Here is a 21204-nt window from a genome sequence, read left to right on the forward strand (position 1 = left end):
CCATGGCACGGAAGGGGAGTTTGGGAAGGGGGAGTGGGGGCAGCAATGCCACATTTGGGAGGAATGCCACATTTGGGGCTGGGTGTGTGTGCAGCAGAGCAAGGGAGAGTTGCCACCTACACAGCGGCAATGGTGATGTGCCCTTGAAAAACAAGAGCAGAGTGGGCAGGTAGATAAATGTATGCATTCAGGGAAATGAGGCATTTCTCAAAGCTATGTTCACGGTGCAGTCGTTTGGCAGTCCAGAGGCCACACAGCAATTCTCTGCACCACACTGTACAAGACACCTTGGGCTAACGTCTCAGCAGATCTTACCTACAGAAAGAAAGTGATCAAGACCTGCTCCCCACCTTCCTCCACAAGCATACAAGCCTAGGACTTTCCTTTCCTCTGAACTGCAATGCCTGTCACATGAGGATCCTTCCACTACAAGACATAGCTGAATGCCCTGGGGATTTGACGGGTCAGATTCTAGCGGTGCAAGCAGGTGAAGCATCTTCCATTTCAGCAAAGCTGTTAGGAAGAGCAAATCAAGCCCTGGCTCTGGCCCAGAAAAATCTTTCTTAATTAGGAGCCAAGCATTTCAGATACCGGTTTGGTTTTGATAATGAACAATTATTGCATCAATGTCTGTTCTGTAGGGTGTGGCTGGAGACAAACCGATTTTGTTCTAAGTCTTTCACATTAGGTCAGAGGAAAATAATTGTTTCAGTCTGAGCATAACAGAAACATTTGAATGGGTTCCACTATATTTTAAGAACCTGATGAAAAGTGTGGTGAGTAATCACATCCACTGGATACTGGATCTGCATGTATCAGAGCAGTTTCAGGGTGGAGGAAGGAGAGGGTTGATCTAATGATAAGAAATATATTGTCATCGGATACTCAACAGGAATGGATTACACAGCCAGTGACTCTGAAAACGGATCTTGCCAACTTGTAGCAAAAAGAGTGAAGTTCCCAGTCTTCTTCAGTGAAGTAATGATCAATACTTGCAGATGATTTTTCCAGGTAGATAAATTGCTCATAAGAAAACGTCTTAAATATCTCAATTTCTCCCCCGTACACCCACTCCCAACTTGTTCTGTTAAAGACAAGCACATAGTTTAATTATTCTAACTCTGAAAGACCGATAACTTCAACTTTCTTAAGAAAATGATCCATGAAAAGGAAAGAACTGTGGAAGACTTGAGAAGTCAGATAACTATGGTAGGTAACTATCACCCAGCTAATAGTCATTAAATCATTGTCTCCCTGAAAAGGCAGTAATGTATAGCTCTATGGCATTTAGTGATAACAGAGGTCAAACTCGTTGCACGTGAACTTACTTGTGTAATAAAGAAGAGCAATTTGCGCAAAACCAGTAGCAGACAGGCAGTTACATGTGTCAACCCGACGCTCCGTGATGTAAGCCTGTGTTGAAAGACCACTCCAGTATCTTTTCTAGTGCTATTTGGAGATAGAAAAATCTAGGCAAACTCAGGGCTAGCACAGGTCTACCTACACTCACTGGGTCTGACTGGATCAAGCACAAAATCCACCAGCAACTATTCTCCAGCTTTCTTCTTAAGCTGGGTGCTGATGTCTTGAACACAAGCTTCAGCTAAGTGACAGTCAAGAAAGTGGGTAGAAACCCACTCTTCACCTTTTAAATGCTTCTGGTTGTTTTCTGTGTTATCTGGACTGGTTGGAAGACAAAAGGAGTCACTGGAAACCTTGTCCTCCAGAAGTAACAAGTCTTCATTCAGTGGATAATCTGCTTGAAAAGCAAAAGAGCATTTGATCTCATTTCAGTATTGATAGAAAGAAGTAAGGGCAGAAACTCACAGGAATGAAGATACTTGCATATGAGAGATTGTTCTTAAAAGCTGTAACATAGGATATCACTGGCAAAAAGAAGCAGCAAGCCCTACCTCAAATGCAAAGGGTTAGATCGGTTGTCCCACAAAGGAACAAGAGAGAGAGAGTCATCACATTTGCAGACCTTTTCTAGTGCACTCTGGTGTCATCACTGGATGGCAAAGCATGGTAACATGCACTACCTTCAAAGCATGCAAAATGGAAGGCAAACACCAGACACTATTCCCCTCCAGACCGAGAAACCTTGGTACACATCATTACTTCAAAATAAGATCTTTGCAGTTCAAAAACTTCCTAGAGGGACACACTCCGAAGGCATAAACAGTCTGGAGGACACAAGGTCTATAAATCACTGCCAGTCAGCTTAGAAAAAATGTTGTCATTGCTGCTCTGTGGAGGAGTGAAACAATAAAAGAAATTTCTTTTATGTATGGATGGCTCAACCATAACGCTATTTTAACATCATTTTCTTGTAACCCATCTACACACAACTATTTAAACATTTGTTATAAAGTATGTATGGGGTGACTCATCCAGCTGAAGAATAAGCCTAATTGGTCAAAGTTCCAGGACACTGTGTGCTGAGCTATAGAGAATCATAATCTCATCTATTAGGAGATGTGACAAGTTGCAGAAGCTAGCTACGATTCCTGGAAGAGGTAGTGTGAAATAAGAACCGTTGCCTAGGGACAGTCTCTTCTTTACGATAATTAAAAAGCTCAGATCTGTGCTATTCTGGATGGATGAAAAATATGCATGCATAAGCTTAAATTCTGGCTTTGGCTTGCTCATGTGAGAAAGTTGTCTAATAATTCATTAGCCTCTTCAATAAAAGATACCCAAAAGGCAGAATAAAGGGCATCTGTGGATTTGACTGCCATGTTCATACGGTCCCAAAATTTTCCCCCTGAGATCCTGCTCTTCTGTATAATTCAGCTACATGACTCAGAAAAAAACCCAAGAACTTGGGAAGAGTTTCTTTCTTCCCTGAGAACATTCCCATACCAAGTGACCAGAAGTAGAGAGGAAAGAAAAGCACTTCATAGACTGAAACAGAAATGTTAAAAACCCCTCCAGAGAGGTTATTAGTTGGTGGGGAGCACAGTCATAAATATGGAGCCCAGCAGCATTTTTCCACACACGCTCATTAATGATATTCACTTTGCCATATTTCTGTTTGAATTGATGATAATTGTACCATTTGGGCGAAAAATAAAATACAAGACATCTCACTTTGTATTCTCCAGGATGCCAAAGTAGCGCAGTAGCAGATAGAAGAGGACCTCTTGGCTATTTCTTCGCATTCTCTTACTGTCCTGTCTCTTTCCCCAACGTACAGGTACCACGTGCTGAGATTTATTACTCCTCATACACAGATTAGTAGAGCTGTAGTACCAAAACAGCTCCCTATGAAAACCCTTGAATTCAGGCATTGCTGTGGGCTCACAGTAGTTGCACGTGCATTTCCCATACAGCTCTCACATATTTGGAGTGCACTAATCCAATGGACCATCTACACTTGGATGGACTATTGGCCTTTCCCTCCATCATTTCTCTTGCAGAAATCAATGGGATGATTTACTTGCTTCTGCCAGTGTATAGCTACCAACAGCCCGGCTCAAGTACAGATGAATACTTTTATTTTAATCGGTGTGTTAGCAAGAAGTTGTAGATGATATTTCCAACGCACCACATACTGAAAGGCTATACAAAGCAACCAGCCAGCAAAAGAAAATATGATGATCTCATTTATATTATCTTTTTTTAAGCTTTTAAAAGTGTAGCCAAACTGAGATAATAAAAGTAAAGTATTTACTATGATTTCCTCTTACAAAAAACAAATGTAAAATGATTTCATCAGTACCAAATAATAGGCCTGCTTATAACCAGAGGGCAGTATTTTTAATAACTTCACTAAAAATATGCACTGGTACAAAAATGTGGTGCAATAAAAAAAAAGTACAAAAGGTAATGAAATATTACCTATTATCTCAGCTCATTTTTGTCAGGAAATAGTACTACAAACTTAATACGATACATGGAAGCCTTATGAAAAGCAGGCAGGGAGAGGCTTATAGTCTTAACCAGTATTAGACGAAAGGCTGAGTGATTAATAAGTTGACATTGAAGAGCAGAGAATGGAAATCACATGGACTTTAGGGAAAGGAAATCGCATAAAAATGAAACTGTCATGCTGCCAGGCTGCATAGGAAGAGGCACAGCTCCCACAGCCACCCCCACCGTGCAGCAAAGGGGAAGGCAGCTTAAACCTCTGTCAGTGCTGTGCACGCAGCTGGAGCCTCCGGCTCCCCCACGCCTGCTGCTGTGCGGTCCTTGTGCACACACGAGTGAGAGCAATGGGAGAACCGCACCAAAAATAGGAAAGGGAGAGGAAAAAATACATCAAAAGGAGAGGTTTGAATGCAACAGCAAGTTGGGGGTTTGAAGAATGGGAAAAATAAGATACTCTGTAGAAGGAGTAGATGAAATGAGATTTATCCATAGCAGTGGATGAGCTATGTATCTAACTTACGGGCCTCCAGCATGCACAGCATGTACGGATGAGATGTTCTTGATTGCTTTTTTAAATAACAGGGCCAGATCTTTTGATGGGATTAAAACTTGGTCTTACACTGACCTTAACACTGTTCAGGGCTGCAGGATTAAGTTTTAAATACCCAGTGAAGCACCGTTACTTGCAATATCAACAATAATGCCATTTATTGTGGGTCACAAGCCAACACATCACTTCCAGGAGACTCTACATTTACTGTTGTTTCTCAGGCATATTGTGTCTGGTTCTGATTTGTACGTTGTTCACACTGGAAAACATCTGCTACGGTTTCCAAGACTGGGGATTTAACTGTGGTTAATTCGCTGTTTACTTTACTAGTGGTACCAATGGAGAGTTGCTATTGGTGCTAAATACGCACGCAATAAGATTAGTGAAGAACTCGGTCAAAATCAACAGCACGTAAGCCCCTGGTAAGTAATTTAGATCAAAACATGTGATGTCCACTGAAAAAAAACCCAAGAAGCCACAAATTTTTATTCATAGACCTCTTAAGAATAAATTATGGCTTTAAATATCCTGGATGAAAGCAACAGAATTGTCCTTGTGAAATATAGTGAATTTCTGGAAAAAACAGAAACAGTGCCATTCTGTAGTGCTTCAGAAGAAAGTAGCTAAACATTTCTCCTTTCAAGAAGTTGATCAAGCCTTATCTTGAAGTTTAGCAAGGATGAATGGTAACAATTTTTCCTGTATCACATTCCAATTTTAAAAGTGATAGTTTTCTTCTAAATTACTAGAAAATAATTATAATAAACTTTTTTATTTCTTGCAAAACTAAGAACAACTGGGCCAAATGAAAGACTATTCAATTCCTTGAGTCAATTCCTATTAATTGTCGAAGATGATACCCTTTCACAAAAATTTATAAGCCCAATCCTAGCTTTTCAAGGAGCAGGACTACAGCTAGGCACTGCCTACTGTCTATGTTTTCTACTCAAATCATTGATATTTCCTCTGACTTTGGAAATGTGGAATCAGATCTCACATTTTTATCACTGCCATGCTCTGTGGTTTAGGAAAAGCACCATATCTTCTCAATGAAAAGGGAGAAAATACTAGCAGCTATACGCTTGGAGTCTAATTTTAGGAGGAACTGAGCCATTCTAATATGCTGCAGTCAACAGGAACTGAGGGCACTCAATAATTCATGAGTTTCTTTCCATGTTTGAGTAGAGCTTGTTGAAAATTTCTCAAGGAAACATTTTTCATCAGAAAATTCCCATTCCTGTGAACTAAAACTGCTTACAGGACAGGTTATGCTTGGATACTTGTCCAATATCTCTTCTTTTATCCAGTTTGAAATGGCTTTTAATCCATAATAATATAATTATATAATGATAAAATATTTTAACTATGGAAAGGGTTGCTTGACTACAAGACAAAAGAATTTTTAAAAGATGAAACAAACTGTTTCAATCAATCATCACTGTGATTTTTTTTTTCTTTTTAAACACAAATGTTTGAGAAGAAAAAAGATTCAAACATGTTTTACTTTCAGTTTGGGCTGGAAAACATTTTCGTAACTTTTCCTGGGAAAAGAAAAACTTTTCCTACTTTAGATCTAGTTAGTTTCATGCTTGTCCTAAAAAAAGCTCAAATATTTATACTCATGCAGATAAACCTCTCTTTGACCCTAGGGATGAGTGGAGTGTTAAATTTGTTATGTCTTTACTGTCACTTTGATTAAGTTATTTTAAAATGAATGGCATTTGCATCAGGAGGCAGCAGAATACACATTTCTTACCTTTAGTCTTTCTGTTACACCATCAGTGAAACTGACTGTGAATTCAGCAATTTTGGGCACTCTGAGTTTTCCTTTATTCTTCTGGTCAGGCTGATATTCTGTTCTTGTTTTCACAATTACCTGGAAAATATCAACACCTTTAAGGTTTCTGCATACAGTACACATTTTCTTTGTTATCTAAGCTTTTCTATATAAACCATCCCCCGGATCTACACAAGTATCTTAGAACCATAAATTATCACAAACTCATCATATTGCTCAGGAACTAAGAAAGACAGATAAATAGTCAGGCACATACACAGACCTAGGACAGCAAGCTTACCACACTGAGTCTTAAAAACAGCTGATAGCAAAATGTTTAACACCCACTTTTCTTTAGGACCAGGCATATAATTTTTATATCATATTCAACAGGCAGAACATGCAGAATACCAACCCATCTTAAAGAAGAGCCTCACTTATTAAAAGCCCCGTCCTAACAAGTTCCACTGAAGCCAATTTAAATTTAGGCTGTTTGGCATCTCATTTATTCAGGCTCTAGATTATCAATATTAATCTCATACTACCACCTTGGGTTTTCCTGAGAAGATCTCAGTGTCATTTGCTGAGTAATCCAGGACCTACTAATCTTATAAAAATGAGGTGGCTTACGCCAATGGAGAAGCCCTAAGTGGCTTTTAAAAGGGTACGGTCAAATTACCAAAACTGCATTGTCAATGTATATTGAATTTAATTGTAACCCAGAATGACCCAAAATATTTTGGGTAAAGTCCACCCACCGCAAACACAGAAAAGGTAACACCTAATGCCAACTGCTCCCAGAGGGGACTGGCATCGGGGCTGTACTCTGAAACTAACAGTCCTTCAGAGGAGTGAGCGTATCCATCCCATTAGACATGAGAATCTTAAAAGACTACCCATCCATGAGCCTATGCAGCAAAACAGCATTCTAGGAGCATCCCAGCATAGCTACACTATCTTAATCTAGCTGGAAAATGCAAGAGAAGACAAAATGGCCCTGTCTTCAGCACTGGCCAAGTGCTGGAGCTCATCCCTAGAGAGGGAGCTGTGGTTGCGAGCACACACTATGCCTGCGCTTCTGCACAGGATTCCCAGACCAGACACAAGGTCCACAAAGCATATAGCAATTTGGTGTGGTTTGCAAGGTTCACATAGGTTAAACACAAAAGGATAGAAAGAACATTGAAGCTCTCGATCCCAGGGCCAACACTTCCACTTTTTGGCTTCCCATTCTGAATTGCAGGACTATGCAGCCAACAGCCTTGCCAAGGTGAAAATTAAATACTCAAATAATACAGTGGTGACTGGTTCATATGAGAGTGACAAGAGTGATCCTCAAGTTCTTTGTTAGAAACAAAAAGTCTTGCAGGACTGAAAAAGATTAAGTGATGCACAAGGTTGAGTTACCAGCTAATGAAGAACTTATTTCCAAATGAAGATAGCAAAGTCTGGTTTGGACCAGAGAAAACCCCAGGTATTTAATCCTCCTGCACTTAATGCCATGTGAAAATCAGAGTGAGAGAAAATCAGTGTGGAGTCATAAGCCAATTTTCTGGATTCAAATACAAAGACTGATGAATATTTACATCCTTCAGTGAATCCCTTTCAATAATATTTATTTCAGTAGCATTTGCAACATTAAAACTTGGGAAGAAGAGGGGACAAAAAGCCACCCAAATGTATTTATATTAGCATTTTGGAACTCAGGATTTCTGATGACACGGCATAGATGACGGGCAATGACACATGGGGACAAGCTTGATTCAGCAGGTTTGGGATGAACCCTAACCCTACTGTGAACTTACTACTGAACCTAACCCCACTATGCTCTGAAAAGCAGCCCACCACACTGTGGACCAAATAAAGCAAAGCTCCCTCTCCAGCCAGGACAAGCTGGCCCAGATTAGCTCTGAGTTACGAACAAGCAATAACCTTATTTTCTCACTCAAAAGGAGGCAAGTGCACTCAGAGCTCCATGCAGCTGGCCCCTAGCTTTCCAGCCTCCTTACTGGCCTTTTGTAAACCCAGGACAGTAAATTACAGAGTGTCAGCCATCAACACCTGCCAAACAGTGTTCAGAAATTGCACTCATTCTGTTTTCAAACCTACCAGCCACAATATCCAGTTCCCCCAAATTCATGCTTCCTGCTTGATATAAATCTTCATTTCAGACAAAATCTTTAAATATGTATGAGGGCTTTTCCACAAACCCTAATGCTAGGTCTTAATGAAGGACCATGAAGCCAGAATACAAGAAAAAAAAAGTAAAAGCCTTACTTGTTTCTACATATAATTTACATTTTCTTCCACTCCTTGTCATTAACGCCAGTTTTCTTACAGGTATTTTTTAACTGTCATTACATTCAACCAATATCCTATAAGTAGGAAAGTTTGAATTATGCTGTCTACAGGGATACAGCAGGAGACTGAAAATAAACCCACACAGCCCTTCACAAGGCATCAGATTCAAGTCCAGTAGCAATGTCTATCACGTCTGTGAATAAATAAGTAAGCTCAGTCCCCAGCCAGATCAGAAGCTACTTGAAACTCAATTTGCTGACTGTGCCAGCAGTGAAATGTGTGTGCGTGCAGGGCCACAGTCATCCTGCTGGTCAGTGTTTTGCAGAGAAATTTGCAGAGGTATCAAAAAGCCTCAGTAGAGGAGGTAAGAAGTACCTTTGCTAAATGCCTTTTGGCATTGCAAAAGCTAAATATCTGCTCTCCAGAAGTATCTTTGTCAGACACCTGGTGGAACTACTCAGCAGAAGAAAGACAGGGCAGTCAGTAAGGTCTCCTCTTTAAAGGAGAGCACAGAAATAAAATGACAAAGGACAAATAGAAAACTGAAAACCTGTAGTGTGGGGGTAGCATTCAATATTGTGGCAGTAACAACAAAAATGCAATTTTGCTGAGGGCACGGGGTGCGCATTTAGAAGCAAAGAGCTACCTCTTGTTCAGTCACCTACCGTCTAAATAAATAAGCCTGAGCACAGATCCCACTTTTGCAGTAACGTTCACCCCCTCTCCATCCAACAAGCTGCCATTGGGAAGCCCACGCAAAGGCTTCTGGAAATTGAGTTGTGTTCATCACACTCCTTGAGCCTCCTGCACTAGTGCGACCACCCCAGTCGGGGCTACCTTAGCAGTATCCAGAGACAGGAGTGAACACTGTCAGAGGATGATACACAAATACACACACCCCCACCCCCACCCCAGTTTTTACCGGAGCATTTGCTACACTGACAGCCTCCCATGCATGTGTCAGTTGTGAGTGTCTCTGAAACAAGTCTAAATGAGACCTGGACAAACCCCAAAAGAACTTTTCTAAAGCACCAAGTATTAATCTAAGTGCAAATTTAGAAAAGGAATAATTACTCTTATAAAGATTTTTTTCTATATTTTTAGCCTTTTTTTTTTTTTTTTTTGCTATTTTGGTTGCTTGTTCTGTTTTCATTTTCCAGTTTTCTGATTTGGGTTGGGTGGGAAAGAAGATTTGCCTTCCCTCGTTCCCTGCCATCACTCCTTTTTCACTTTTTGTTTCCATTTTGTCACCAAGAAAAAATTCCTAGCAGTAAAGTCTTCCAGAAATTCTAACCAAATTGCTGTTGGATGTACAGTAATAAAAACCCCACTGACTCCACAGTCAGCACAATGATCAGCATTCAGCTATCAACGGCTGCCCCAGAGCAGTTCCATCAGAGCCCAGGATCCCACTGTTTCAATGCAAACAAGGTACATTCATTTCACACCACGACAGGTTTCCTGCGAGAGCTACTGGCATTTATTACAAACCACAGCGAACAGAATGATCCCCATTCCCTCTTCTTGTCCATTTTGCAGCTTTGCTGACTTCAGTAGAGTTATTCTTGATTGAAACTGGTGAAAGGGAGTACAAAATTGGGGTCCTGTGTAGGTTGCAATTCAAAGCAAACTGAAGTGAAAGAAATGCCCATCCCCTCATTCCCTTCTCTGCAACGCTGTTATGGGGGAAATAAACTGCTGTAAGGGCGTAACTTCCAGAGCTGGCAGCACTGCTTGGCTGTGCTCTGGCCTCATGAGTACAGACAATAAATGCAAACAATCAAACCACTGCTTAAATGGACAAGTAGTCTCTTGAATACTCCCAAAAAGACAATTAGCCCCCTCTCCACTCCCACTGCAGCAACACCATTCTGCCCATTCTCTGCACTTGCCTCCGTGAGCTCTCACCTCCTCCTGGACGCTCCCTAAGCCTTGTCTTAACTCATACTCCTCATGGTGAGAAGGGTCTGGCTGTTTTAGGTTGGCATCCCTAACCATGAGCTTACTAGGGCAGAGAATAATAATAATAATTATTATTATTTAATATTAATAATAATTATTATTAATAATATTATTAATATATTTTTTGGTTGTTGTTATTATAAACCTCATGAAGCAACCTGCACACCTGCAAATGAATATTAAAAAGCAAGAACAGTCCCATCAGCTTTTTTGATTGTCTAAGCCTTTGCAAATGCCAGATGAATACCCTTTGAGCTTTTTTGGACACTTGTCAGCCTTTGTGTTTCGTTATCTAGGCCCTGATCCAGCAGCAGTTTATGCCTGTGCCTCACTTTGTGTGTTGTGACCGTCCACCAGAGAGCAGCCTCCCTGCCAGCTCAGTCCAGCCTATCTATACCACTTTAAAGTCAGTACTGTGGATGGAGTTAGAAGAATACTAGCTCAGGTGATCTACCTGTAAATTATGTTGCTGCTGTAACCTGTTCTTCATTAAAGTTTTCACACTATTTCCAAGAGATTCTCCACCTTTAAACTGCAGAGAGGTTGTGTTGTTTATGACAGATGCAATAAAGACACAAATAAATTACCTGGGACTTTCTTCATTTTACATCCAACATAAAACTGTTCTTTGAAAGTTGCTTCCTAGCTGAAGTTTGCAGACTGATTGTAAGAATACAAGAAAAGAGAAAAGGGCTTCCACAGAGCAGCAAAAAGACACGTCTAATTACAGGAATCCACACCGCCAGACCTTGCAGCTTCCTCCAAAACTAGGTTTACCTAGCATTTGAACTCATTCACTTCCAATTCAGGGAAGCACTTAGGCACACAAGTAGTCCTACTAACATCAGCAAGATTAGTCAGATATTTAAAGTTAAGCGTGCATTTAAGCGCTTTGGCCAGATCAGAGCTTAAGCTGGCTTCAATCACGTTCCCACAGCCAGTCGTAACACTGATGCTCAGGGCTCCTGTGGCATTCTTCAGCAAGACCACTCAAAGCGCTTTACATACCAGCATGACCCCAGTATTCCCATATTACTGATGGAGGAGTAGAAAAAAAAAAGAGAAAAAAAAGAAGCTTAGTAATGTGCTGAGTCACACCATCAATTGGTGGCTGAGTCAGGAAGACAGACCATGGCTTGCTGCGACTTGCAGCGCACTGTGTTTTCTCAGGTTTTCATTAACTGAGCGATAACAGTAGCTCCAGCACATTCTCCATATAAAAATAACATTTTTGGGATTAGGGGCTAGCAAGAGATATGGCTGGGGTGGGGAGGAAGTCAGACGCTCTATGGAAAATGGCAGCTCTCTGCAGAATTGTTGTCCTCAATCATCCTAGAGTAGCAGATGTAATAACACTCTCCATGTCTTGAAAGGTTTTTACTTTCTGTTCTCTTTCTTGCATCTTCTGGTTCCTCACTCCAATCCCTCAAACACTTTTCTGCAAGAGCTCAGTAGCAGACTATAGAGAATGGCCTGTAAAAGTTATAAAAACGCAAACATGACAACAAGCCATGCTGCTCTGTGCTGCTCCATCTATCATGCTGCTCCACACAAGCAAGATTTTTCTAATGATGCTGTTTGCTAATACATTTATCGAGTCCTAAACCTAAATGCACTTATTATTCTAGGCTTAATGCTAGTGACACCATGGGAATCAATAGGAAACCTTTCCTCGGCTTTAATGAATGCATGACCAGGCACCTTCTCTGTAGTGATGCTTTGGAAAATTATAGGTGTGCTGAGGTGAGAAACAACAGATGAGAGTCTGCGTACACCAGCAGGAAATCCATCATTGACAACCTTGAGAAAGTAAACAGTAGGAGAGTGCTGGGAAATCTAGATATTTTGGATGCTGAAAGAAAAAGAAAGCAAGATTCTAACTAAGTGGACTATATTAAAAGCATTTGCTTTCAGGAGGAAGGAGCAGAGTAGACATGAAATGTGACAAATGAAAAAATATCACATTAAGCATGGAACCTTAAAAAGGATTTTCCTGCAACGGGATGAAGTAAGTGTTTCAGAAAATGAACTGATATGAATTCTGAGTCTTGTCTCAGACTGGCTAAATGTAACATCATTTATTGCCACTTTATATTTGCGTTTGATCTCTATGGTTTTCCCTGAAGAAATGAGTAATAATATTTAACATAACTGGCATTGTGAAAACTTTAAATTATTCATTTGGAAAAGGACATGCAGCCCTGCTGTAATTCCCACTTCACTGCCACGGTGCATGTAATATATTGTGGTTCAGGTGCTGCAAAGTGCAAACCATAAAAATTTAAAATACTACTTCCCGGGATTATTAATAATGAAGAGTCTCTCACTCAGAGTGGCTTTCAGATTGACAGAAGAGATAAACAAAATGTGTTTCTCCTACCAAGGAGAAAGGTTTCCTCCAGGTTCAAAGCTGGACTTTGTAGTCCCACAAAATGATTGTAACACACCCATCAGTTTCCATGTGGATTATTCATGCTCACTTTTAAATTAAAATGAGACTTTTGGCTTCCAAAGACATGTCTTTCTTCATTCCTTGCAGAGAGAGAACAGAAAATATAAACTCATCGCTGGCACCAACATCATGGTTTCCTTTGCCTTCATTACCCAACTGAGCATCAATAGCTGAGAAAGACCTTAGACCAAGTCCTAGCTGTAGCATGCTGTCCAGGTTACTGATGATAGCAAAATGGTGACCCCCAGTCTTGGCACTAAACCTGCTTTGACTGAGTCGGTTTCTATGCTTACGTGCTACAAGCCAAGGGATGGCTACAATTCACCACCTGCTCACACACAAAATTCTCCAGTGACCTACAAGCTCTAATCCTCACACACTGCCAGCTTCAAAGAGCAAATGAGATGTGCACATTGCCAACAGTAACTGAAGTTAAAATACTTCAGCAGTAAAAAAGTATAAGAAAAGGGATGGAAAAATCATGTTTCAGGGCTTAAAACAATCTCTTTCTTTGCAGGCTTAGGATGAAACATTCGTAGACATGAGCAGCTCCACACCTACTGCAGCATCTCCTGCACCTCCTTCTGACTCTTGCACTAGCTACTTCTAGAAACCGGACACATCAGACTGGGTGGACCAGTAATCTCAGACTACCTGGCAATCACCATGCTGCAAATTCCCAGAGTTTTAGACAATTAGGTCTTTAAAAACTTTCCCAAATAATTATGAGTATGTCCCATCCCATGAGAGAGGCAGCTATGCTTCCAAATCTACAGGATGAACATGTCTCAGCAGGCAGACTTCCCAGAGATTAGTATTAAAATTGGCATTTGGAACGTATGTAATGGTAGACCCCATGGCATCCTAGTCATTATTTGAATACATGAAATGCCTAAAATATCAAGCAGCAAAAATAAGAAAAAAAAAAAAAAGAAAAGAAATAAAAAGGGATGCCCGGGGATCAAATCCATAGTCAATGGAGAAAGCCACAGTCAGTAGAAAAAGTCTGCTTCCCCCCTCGCCCCCCCATCAGCTCATCTAATGTGTGTTGTGCTGAAAATGAGTTTCACAGAGGGTGGTAGAAAAAAGTGGTCTCCTGAATCAGTGCCAAGAGGATATCCCAGGCATAAGGAACATCACAAAAGGACAAAGACAGCAAATGTAATCAGCCCTGGCATCACCAATGAAAGGCAGCACAGAATGCAAAGGCTGCACTGGGAGCTGAAAGCAGGTGGGAAGGGAAAGGCATAGCTTGCAAGCACAAAGGGAGCTTGGAAATTGTTCAACTAAGTCTCCCTACAAATCCCTAGGTGACCATAACCATCAGGAACCCCACAGGAGGCTGTGAAGGGGTGACACAAATTGACTTCAGTAGGTTCAGCCAAGGGAGGGTATAGCAAAGCAGACAAAAGAATCAATCACTCGGCTGTAGTGATGGTAAATTGGCCAGGGTAAATTAGCAGAGCTCCACTGATTTCATCCAAACTACACTGATTTACACCAGTCAAGAATCTTACCCAGTCTTACTTTCCAGACCAGTAAGTATGCGGGGTTCACTTCATGGTCTTGCTGAAATAACTTCCACCTGCAGCAATGGGCTTTCATGTTAGAATAAAGAATAGATTGCAACAGGCTTAGCCAAACTTCCATACCCAAACACACTTTTCCTGTGTCCATTTCTGCTGTTTCTGCAGAATGCAGCTCTAGGCATTGCACTGCAGACATAACTGGGTTTAAGAGAGGCAATGGAGCTCACAAAACCAGACATGAGCTAGCTTTAAACAACCTAATTCAGACACTGATAGCAGTGCAGTTAAGGAGAGAAATTTCTGCACAGGCTACATAAATCCCAAGACTTTCCATACTCAAGAGCTGCAGTAGCAACACGTTATCTGTATGCAAGTGAGGCAGTTGAATGCTACCCTGGGTGTCTGCAAAGGCTGCGAGCACACGCTTGGATTGCAGCACAGCCCTGCCATGAGTGGCTTGCCCGGAGGTGTTAAGTATGCTAGGGGAAGGCTAGCCCAACGGTGGCTATATCCAAAGAAGAGGATCATGAAGTGCCAAGAACCTCAAGAAGGGCTGTCCAAGACACACAAACAAAATCAAAAAGGTTACCCCAGAAACCCGGCACCGCCAGAGTAAGCATTGCTGCAAATACTTATTACAGCTTAATGAGCAGAGGCGGTGTTTACATTCAAATACACATTTAGAAGACAAATGGAATTGTACAGTGCAGACGGGGGACAAATGTCACAGGAGAGGAAGGCTCAGACTTTGGTATTTGTGGGGATTAGGCAGAGTATCCCAAGTGGAGAAAGGAAAAGAGGGGGAAAGGCAAGACAGCCTGCCCATTCCTTCATATTGCAATGCTCTCTTTTTATTCCCTTCCTTTCTTTTATTCATGCTTTCTTTCCCTTTGCATCCTCCTCCTCCCTTTTACTCTTCCTTCCTTCAGCTGCCAGAATTACTAGCCCTGCCCCATCTCTCCTTTTGCCATTTGCTCCATCCCACCAAACTCACCAGCAGCGGGAGTGGGAGCACAGATGCCTGCCCCCAGCTGCGTCAGGAGCCCTCCCAGACAGCGGCAAGGAAGGCTGAGCTGCCTCTGGCCCCACCACATGTAGCAGCACCCGAAACCAGCTCCACGCTGCCCTGACGGCATGTGCCTTCAGGCTGGCTAGAGCCACTGTGCGCTGCTGGGCTTGGCAGAGGGCAGACTGACATGGGTATTTCAGGACAGAGCTGCAAGTAGTCCCCTAGGTACAAAAGCACTCATCCAGCGTACTATTAATTATGCCTGCTCAGCTGGCCAGGACAAAACATTATTTTCTGTTAAAGCAATAGGGACAGGCTGTGAACACAAGGGACCCTCCTGATTTTCAGGAACTCTTGATTACTTTGTGTAAACGCATGGCCTTGGCCACTCAGAGAGGGGTGCGGCCAGGGAGGGCAAGAGGCAGGAGCATGGGATGGGAAAAGCATTTGAAGAGAGCAATTACATCTATTTTTTTCCTTCTTGGGCTGGATGGCAGGAATTTGTCACCAGAGAAATTATTTCTCAAGCCTCCAGATGCATTCAAAATAAAGAACAATGGACCACATGATAAGCCTTCTGCAGCTTTCCCCACAAAAGAGATGCCGGATGTTTTTTTCAGCCCTGACAATAGCTTTCATGCACTTTTGTGTTATGTAAAATTAGGATTTTTACTGCCAGAACAGAGGCATTTCCTGCTGGACTATACTGAAGCAGGCCTATGAGACCAAGGGGTCCCCAGTTGTTGGTCTCATTTAAAATTTCAGTGAAACAGTATGGTCCCTGAAAAGCTGCATATCTTTTAGCATTATCATTGCAGAGACACGTAACAATTACAGCCGAAGCACTTTGTCTATGCCTAGGAAAACAACTGAACAGCTAGCTTTTTCCCCTTTGGTCCTAAAAGAAAAAAGACTTCTTTTTTTTTCCTTTTTAAATAAGAAGAAATGAAATTCAGAGACATAAAAAGCCAGGTCAAGGGCTTGTCACCGGTGATGGCTATTATTCCTACTACATGGATGGATTTCAGCAAAAAGGCCACGCAAAAATGATTTAAGAGCATCTGTGTCTGTCTCCTGCAAATGCCACCCCAGCAAGAGAACAGGGGGCAAGGGAAATGCTTGAAGATAGTCAATAAATATAAATACACAGCAGGTTTAGCACCCTAGGGGAGAAATTACTGTCCCAAGTACATTTCTCCCCTTGCAGCCATACAACTGCTGACAGAACGATGAGAATGCTGATGCTGCAGGAGGAATAGCATGAGCTTTGGGAGGCAACATCCTCATATGATGGAAAAAGAGATAGTCAGTCCAGTGGCCAATAATTTTAAAAAAAGGTTGCCAAATTCAAGCCTCCTGAATTCCTGCCTGGATTTTTCCAACAGCATCACGGTGGAAGTCAGAGGGAGCTGCTAAGCTCACAGCACTTTGAAAAAACAAGCCTGTTAGGAAAGCATGCCCAAAAGGACAGCCAGTAAGTTTAAGTATACCTTTAAGAAAGCGTTTCCCCCTATCACCTCCCACATTATTTCTTATAATCAAGGAACTGTCTGAAAAGAGATGGGCTTCAGGGATTACATCACATGAGCAAAAGCCTCATTTTTATATTCTTTCTCTGTATCCTTTCTCTGAAAGGGGAGCCAGACAGAGAAAACACCTTGAAAGAGATGAAGCTGTGGTGAAACACCTACAAAGGTTAATGCTGAGAGTCACTTCGAGTGACTCTGAAGTGATCCAGTTACAAAAATATCCTTAAAATGAAGAAAAATCAGGTATTTAAAGCCTTTAAAACACAATTTTCAGTCTGTAGATTCCACAGGCTTTGTGGGGTGCTTTTAAGGATCTGCACAGGTAGGTATATTGACAACAACAGGTTTGTTTGTCTTCAACTTGCATGCAGGTGTCTAAGACTCAACTGGAAAAAACCTATAAATTGACAGAGCTTGCAAACCTTTGCCATGCAATATACATACACCAGGTGAAGGCATTATTGCACACCAGTAATAACAGCAGTTGGGTTGCCCTGCACAGATCTAGTATACTCTTGGACTGCCAGCCAAAGCCTGTACTACTCCTCCTTTACCAGACAGACTGAAGCTAGAGCAAGTACGCAGCCCCAGGCTGCGGTCAAACCTCCTTGCTCTTGCTCTGGTTTTGATGCACCCTGGATTGCCCCAGACCCAAGGTTAGATCCGGGTTGAGAGCTCACATTGTCTTAAATGAAGATACCCTCTAATGGTGAAGAGAAGTCCAGAAATGGGACTATTTAGCAGGGATTTTTTTTTTCTTCTCCCCCCCCCCCCCCCCCCCCCGATTTTGCCTACAGGAAGACGCCAGGGCGCACCAGCTCTTTGTTGCAGTGGCACAGGCGATGTGGTGCAGCAGCTGAGGGCCAGGCGGGAGCAGGGCCGGGAGCATTGCCTCCTTGTGGTTTCAAGTGAGCAGCAATGGGTTTGCATTTAAGAAAACGAGCGAGCAAAGCCCTTCTCAGCTGTTGCACACAGACCCCCAACACCAAACCTGGTTTGGCTCTGGTCGTTTATGTGGCATCCCATGCAAGAGGCACAGAAAGTGCCGTGGTTTATGTTCTCACTCTCCCGAGCTAAAAATCAACTGCTGGCAGGTTTTAGGAAGAGATAGAAAAAAAGTCAAATCGATTTTTATTTTTTCTTTTTTAACCCTGCCTCCTGACTGCAAGGCAAGTCCAAACAAGAATACTCTCTGAAAGACTTGAAATCCATGTCTACTCTTCCTCAGGCTCACAGTCTGACTGAATTCAGTAGCAGCTTTGCTTTCCTAAGTACAAAGCTGAAATTTCCCCCCCTATCACTTAACCTTTGCCCAAGCTTTTCACCTGAGGCTCAACTCCTTATTAGCAGATCTTTAAACAGACCCTCTGCCCTAGGGTGAACTCACCCCAACAGAATCTGTTCTACAAAGAGCAAAGGAAAAAGATTGTGAATTATTTTGCTTTTATCGTAAATAACCTCTCCTTCTTGTAAATGGATCTCCAGTCGCCGTTAACTCCAGGCCTACTGCACATAGGAGCTGAACCACAGCCTGCAGAAATCAATACCATTGACTCTAATGAGTTCTGAATCATGCTTAGCACTCTTGGAGATACATCCCACTGTTCCAGCAAAGAAAAATATGGATGTCAGTAGATGCATTGACAGTAATGTATGCTAATGAAGGTAATGTAACCTAACAACATGTGAATTATTGATGTAGGCATGTTTAAACAGAAAAATCAGCAAGGAATCACACCAGACCAATACACTCCAGTGTTTGTTCACCAACAGGCAATTGGAACGTGGTGGTCGTGAGAACACTCATTACCACTTTATTAGCTTGAAAGGATTTTTGATAGGTTATCTGTGTCTCACCTGATACATGAGTCATTTAAATTTCGTGTCATGTGACACTGTGTGATCTCAATGCGCCATTTGTACTAGCACCAAATGAGTTACTTTTACACACCTGTAGTTTCCTCTGAACTTTTCAGACATTTATGATAAATCATACTGCTTGCATGAATTATTTTCCTTAATCTTATTTATCAGAGTCATAGATAAGGGCCGGTTTAGTCTCTCTCATTCACAACAATTCATGGAAGTGTAACTCTCCTGGATGCAGCAAAGTTGATCCTGATTGCCATGAGGCACATGGAGAATGACACTAGCTCCTTTGTCTGGCACGGCTCTGGTTCCCAGGATGTCAAGGCATTTGACTCAGCTCTATCATAAAATAAACAGTTTGCCTATCTGGACAATTTTATCACATCCATCATCATGTTCTCTTAATGTATTCAGAGAAAATTCATTTTGTACTACAGTAAAAACAGGATATATGTTCAATAATCATCAGTGTTAATTTTACTATTATTCCATTATCCTGTGAGATCTAATCATTCTGTCTGTACTTTCGGGTGAGTTGGCTCCATCTCTGTGGTATCTGGGAACTACATTGCAGACAGGCTTTGTTTTTGTAAGGACCGTTGGGGCATACGGATTTTTACGGTCTCATCATGTCCTCACCAGGTTATATTGATACGCATCGTCACCGCATCGATACAGACAAAAGATTTCCTAGTACATACTGCATCTAAAAAACCCCAACCACCCCAAACCACAGCCAATCGCTGATGCACATTTCTGGACATTTTAGTGCTGCATCCAGTTCTGAGAGTGTTGAGTGGGCAGGGGAGAAAGCTGTCCCCTGCCTGGAGCCAATCGGGGAAACGAATCCCTGGATTGCTCCATCACCACCCTGTGCATGGGGGAACTCAGCCGCTCTCTTCAGAGAAATCAGCATCCTCAATGCCCAAATAAGCTTTGCAAAGCCATGGAGAAGAAAACAAATGTTAACTGAGATAATTAAAATAGCTGCTTATTTCGGAAGAGTTATCACACTACTCTCAATGCAGGCAATTAATCTTACTGGTAATAATGCATTGTACGCTGCTCCTCAATTTCTCCAGCACTTGCAAGAGAAACACACTAAGCCTTTTCCAGTTGTATTTATGAAGGTATATTTGGGGCTTTTTTGAGGAGGGAAGGAATTGGGGGGACACCTGCGTTCTTATTTGCCATGTTAAAACAGATAAACACACTACAAAAGATAACCCCTTTTTATTTATTGAATAAACACTATGCCACAGTTCATATCATCAGAGACCAATAAGTCACCAAGGCAGTGAAAACCAAGGGGCACGTATGTGTGTGTAATCATGCAGGAGCACTGTTTGATTTTGTTTTACCTTTTCCGGAGCCGGGAACTGCAGGTGATTTACTTCCAAAGGTGTGATCAAAGGAACTGTTTGAAAACCATCTTCGTTGGATGGTTGTTTGTTGTTCTTGTCGTTCAAATTACTCCCCAGCTTCACCATTCTTGGACCTTGCTTTCCAGACCTAAAACCAGCAAGATGATCAATGTCACAAGGGTAGCGGGAAGGGGAGGATTTCTGCCTTACCCTGCTCGGTTTGACTTAGCGTGTCAGTTACCTGGGCTTTTACGCCTGGGTTTCTAGACACACCGCATACCACACCGCGACTTGACTTCACACATGCATTTTGCCGTGCCTTACGCAGGCACCCCTCGTATACCCCTGAAAAACCCCCGCTGTGAGCCCAAGCACTGCTGCTCCCAACGCACCGACACCGCAAACGGCATTACCGATCGGGACTGCCGCCACCACCGAAACAACCGCAAACATACACCGGGACGGGGGGCATCTCCCGCTGGCGGTCTCACCCCAGGGGTGCTTTGCCCACAGCCCCCCCTCATTATTTTTTGCAGACCCCTTGAGGGTACAGAAACCCTCCCTTGCAAACCCCACACCCTGGGGGACTTGGGGGTCCCCTCCTCCCAGCTCCCCCGGGGGCGGCGGGGCTGGGGGTCGCGCCGCAGGGGGGGATGCTGGGGGAGGGGGGGCTGCGGGCACCCCCCCGCGCCCCTCCCGCCGCCCCCGAGCCCCTACTTACTGCAAACCACGCGGTCACTGGCGGCGGCTCGGCCCGGGCGCTGCGGCGGGGGGGGGCGGGGGAAGGCGGAGGCGAGGGGGAAAGGTTTCCGTTAATTTTTACTCGCGGTAATGAGGCGCGCGGGGGAGCGGTGCTGAAGGGACAGCGCTGCGCCCTGCGCTCGGCTGCGGCTCCGCAAGCGCGACTGAGGGCGGGCGCGGGCGGCAGCTCCCCCCCCCCCCCCCCCCGCCCGCCCGCCCGCCCGCCGCCCGCCGCGCGCGCGCACGCC

General features: G+C 42.9%; 1 protein-coding gene across 2 annotated transcripts in view; it reads right to left on the bottom strand.

Moving 5' to 3' along the window:
* The window catches only part of NSG2 (neuronal vesicle trafficking associated 2), a 35729-nt gene extending 15388 nt beyond the window's left edge, over positions 1–20341 (bottom strand). Inside the window, exons 1-2 of one of the 2 annotated variants that reach the window (XM_075509885.1) lie at positions 20213–20341; positions 6216–6299 (exon numbers count right to left, since the gene is read on the bottom strand). In XM_075509885.1, coding sequence (XP_075366000.1) covers positions 6216–6299; positions 20213–20341 — 213 coding nt within the window. Of the gene's footprint in view, positions 1–6179; positions 6300–20212 lie in introns of both variants that reach the window. The other variant, XM_075509884.1, reaches the window with a different exon arrangement.
* Between the last annotated feature and the right edge of the window lie 863 nt (positions 20342–21204).

The sequence above is a fragment of the Mycteria americana genome, chromosome 8 (genome assembly GCF_035582795.1).
Source record: "Mycteria americana isolate JAX WOST 10 ecotype Jacksonville Zoo and Gardens chromosome 8, USCA_MyAme_1.0, whole genome shotgun sequence".
Classification (NCBI taxonomy): domain Eukaryota; kingdom Metazoa; phylum Chordata; class Aves; order Ciconiiformes; family Ciconiidae; genus Mycteria; species Mycteria americana.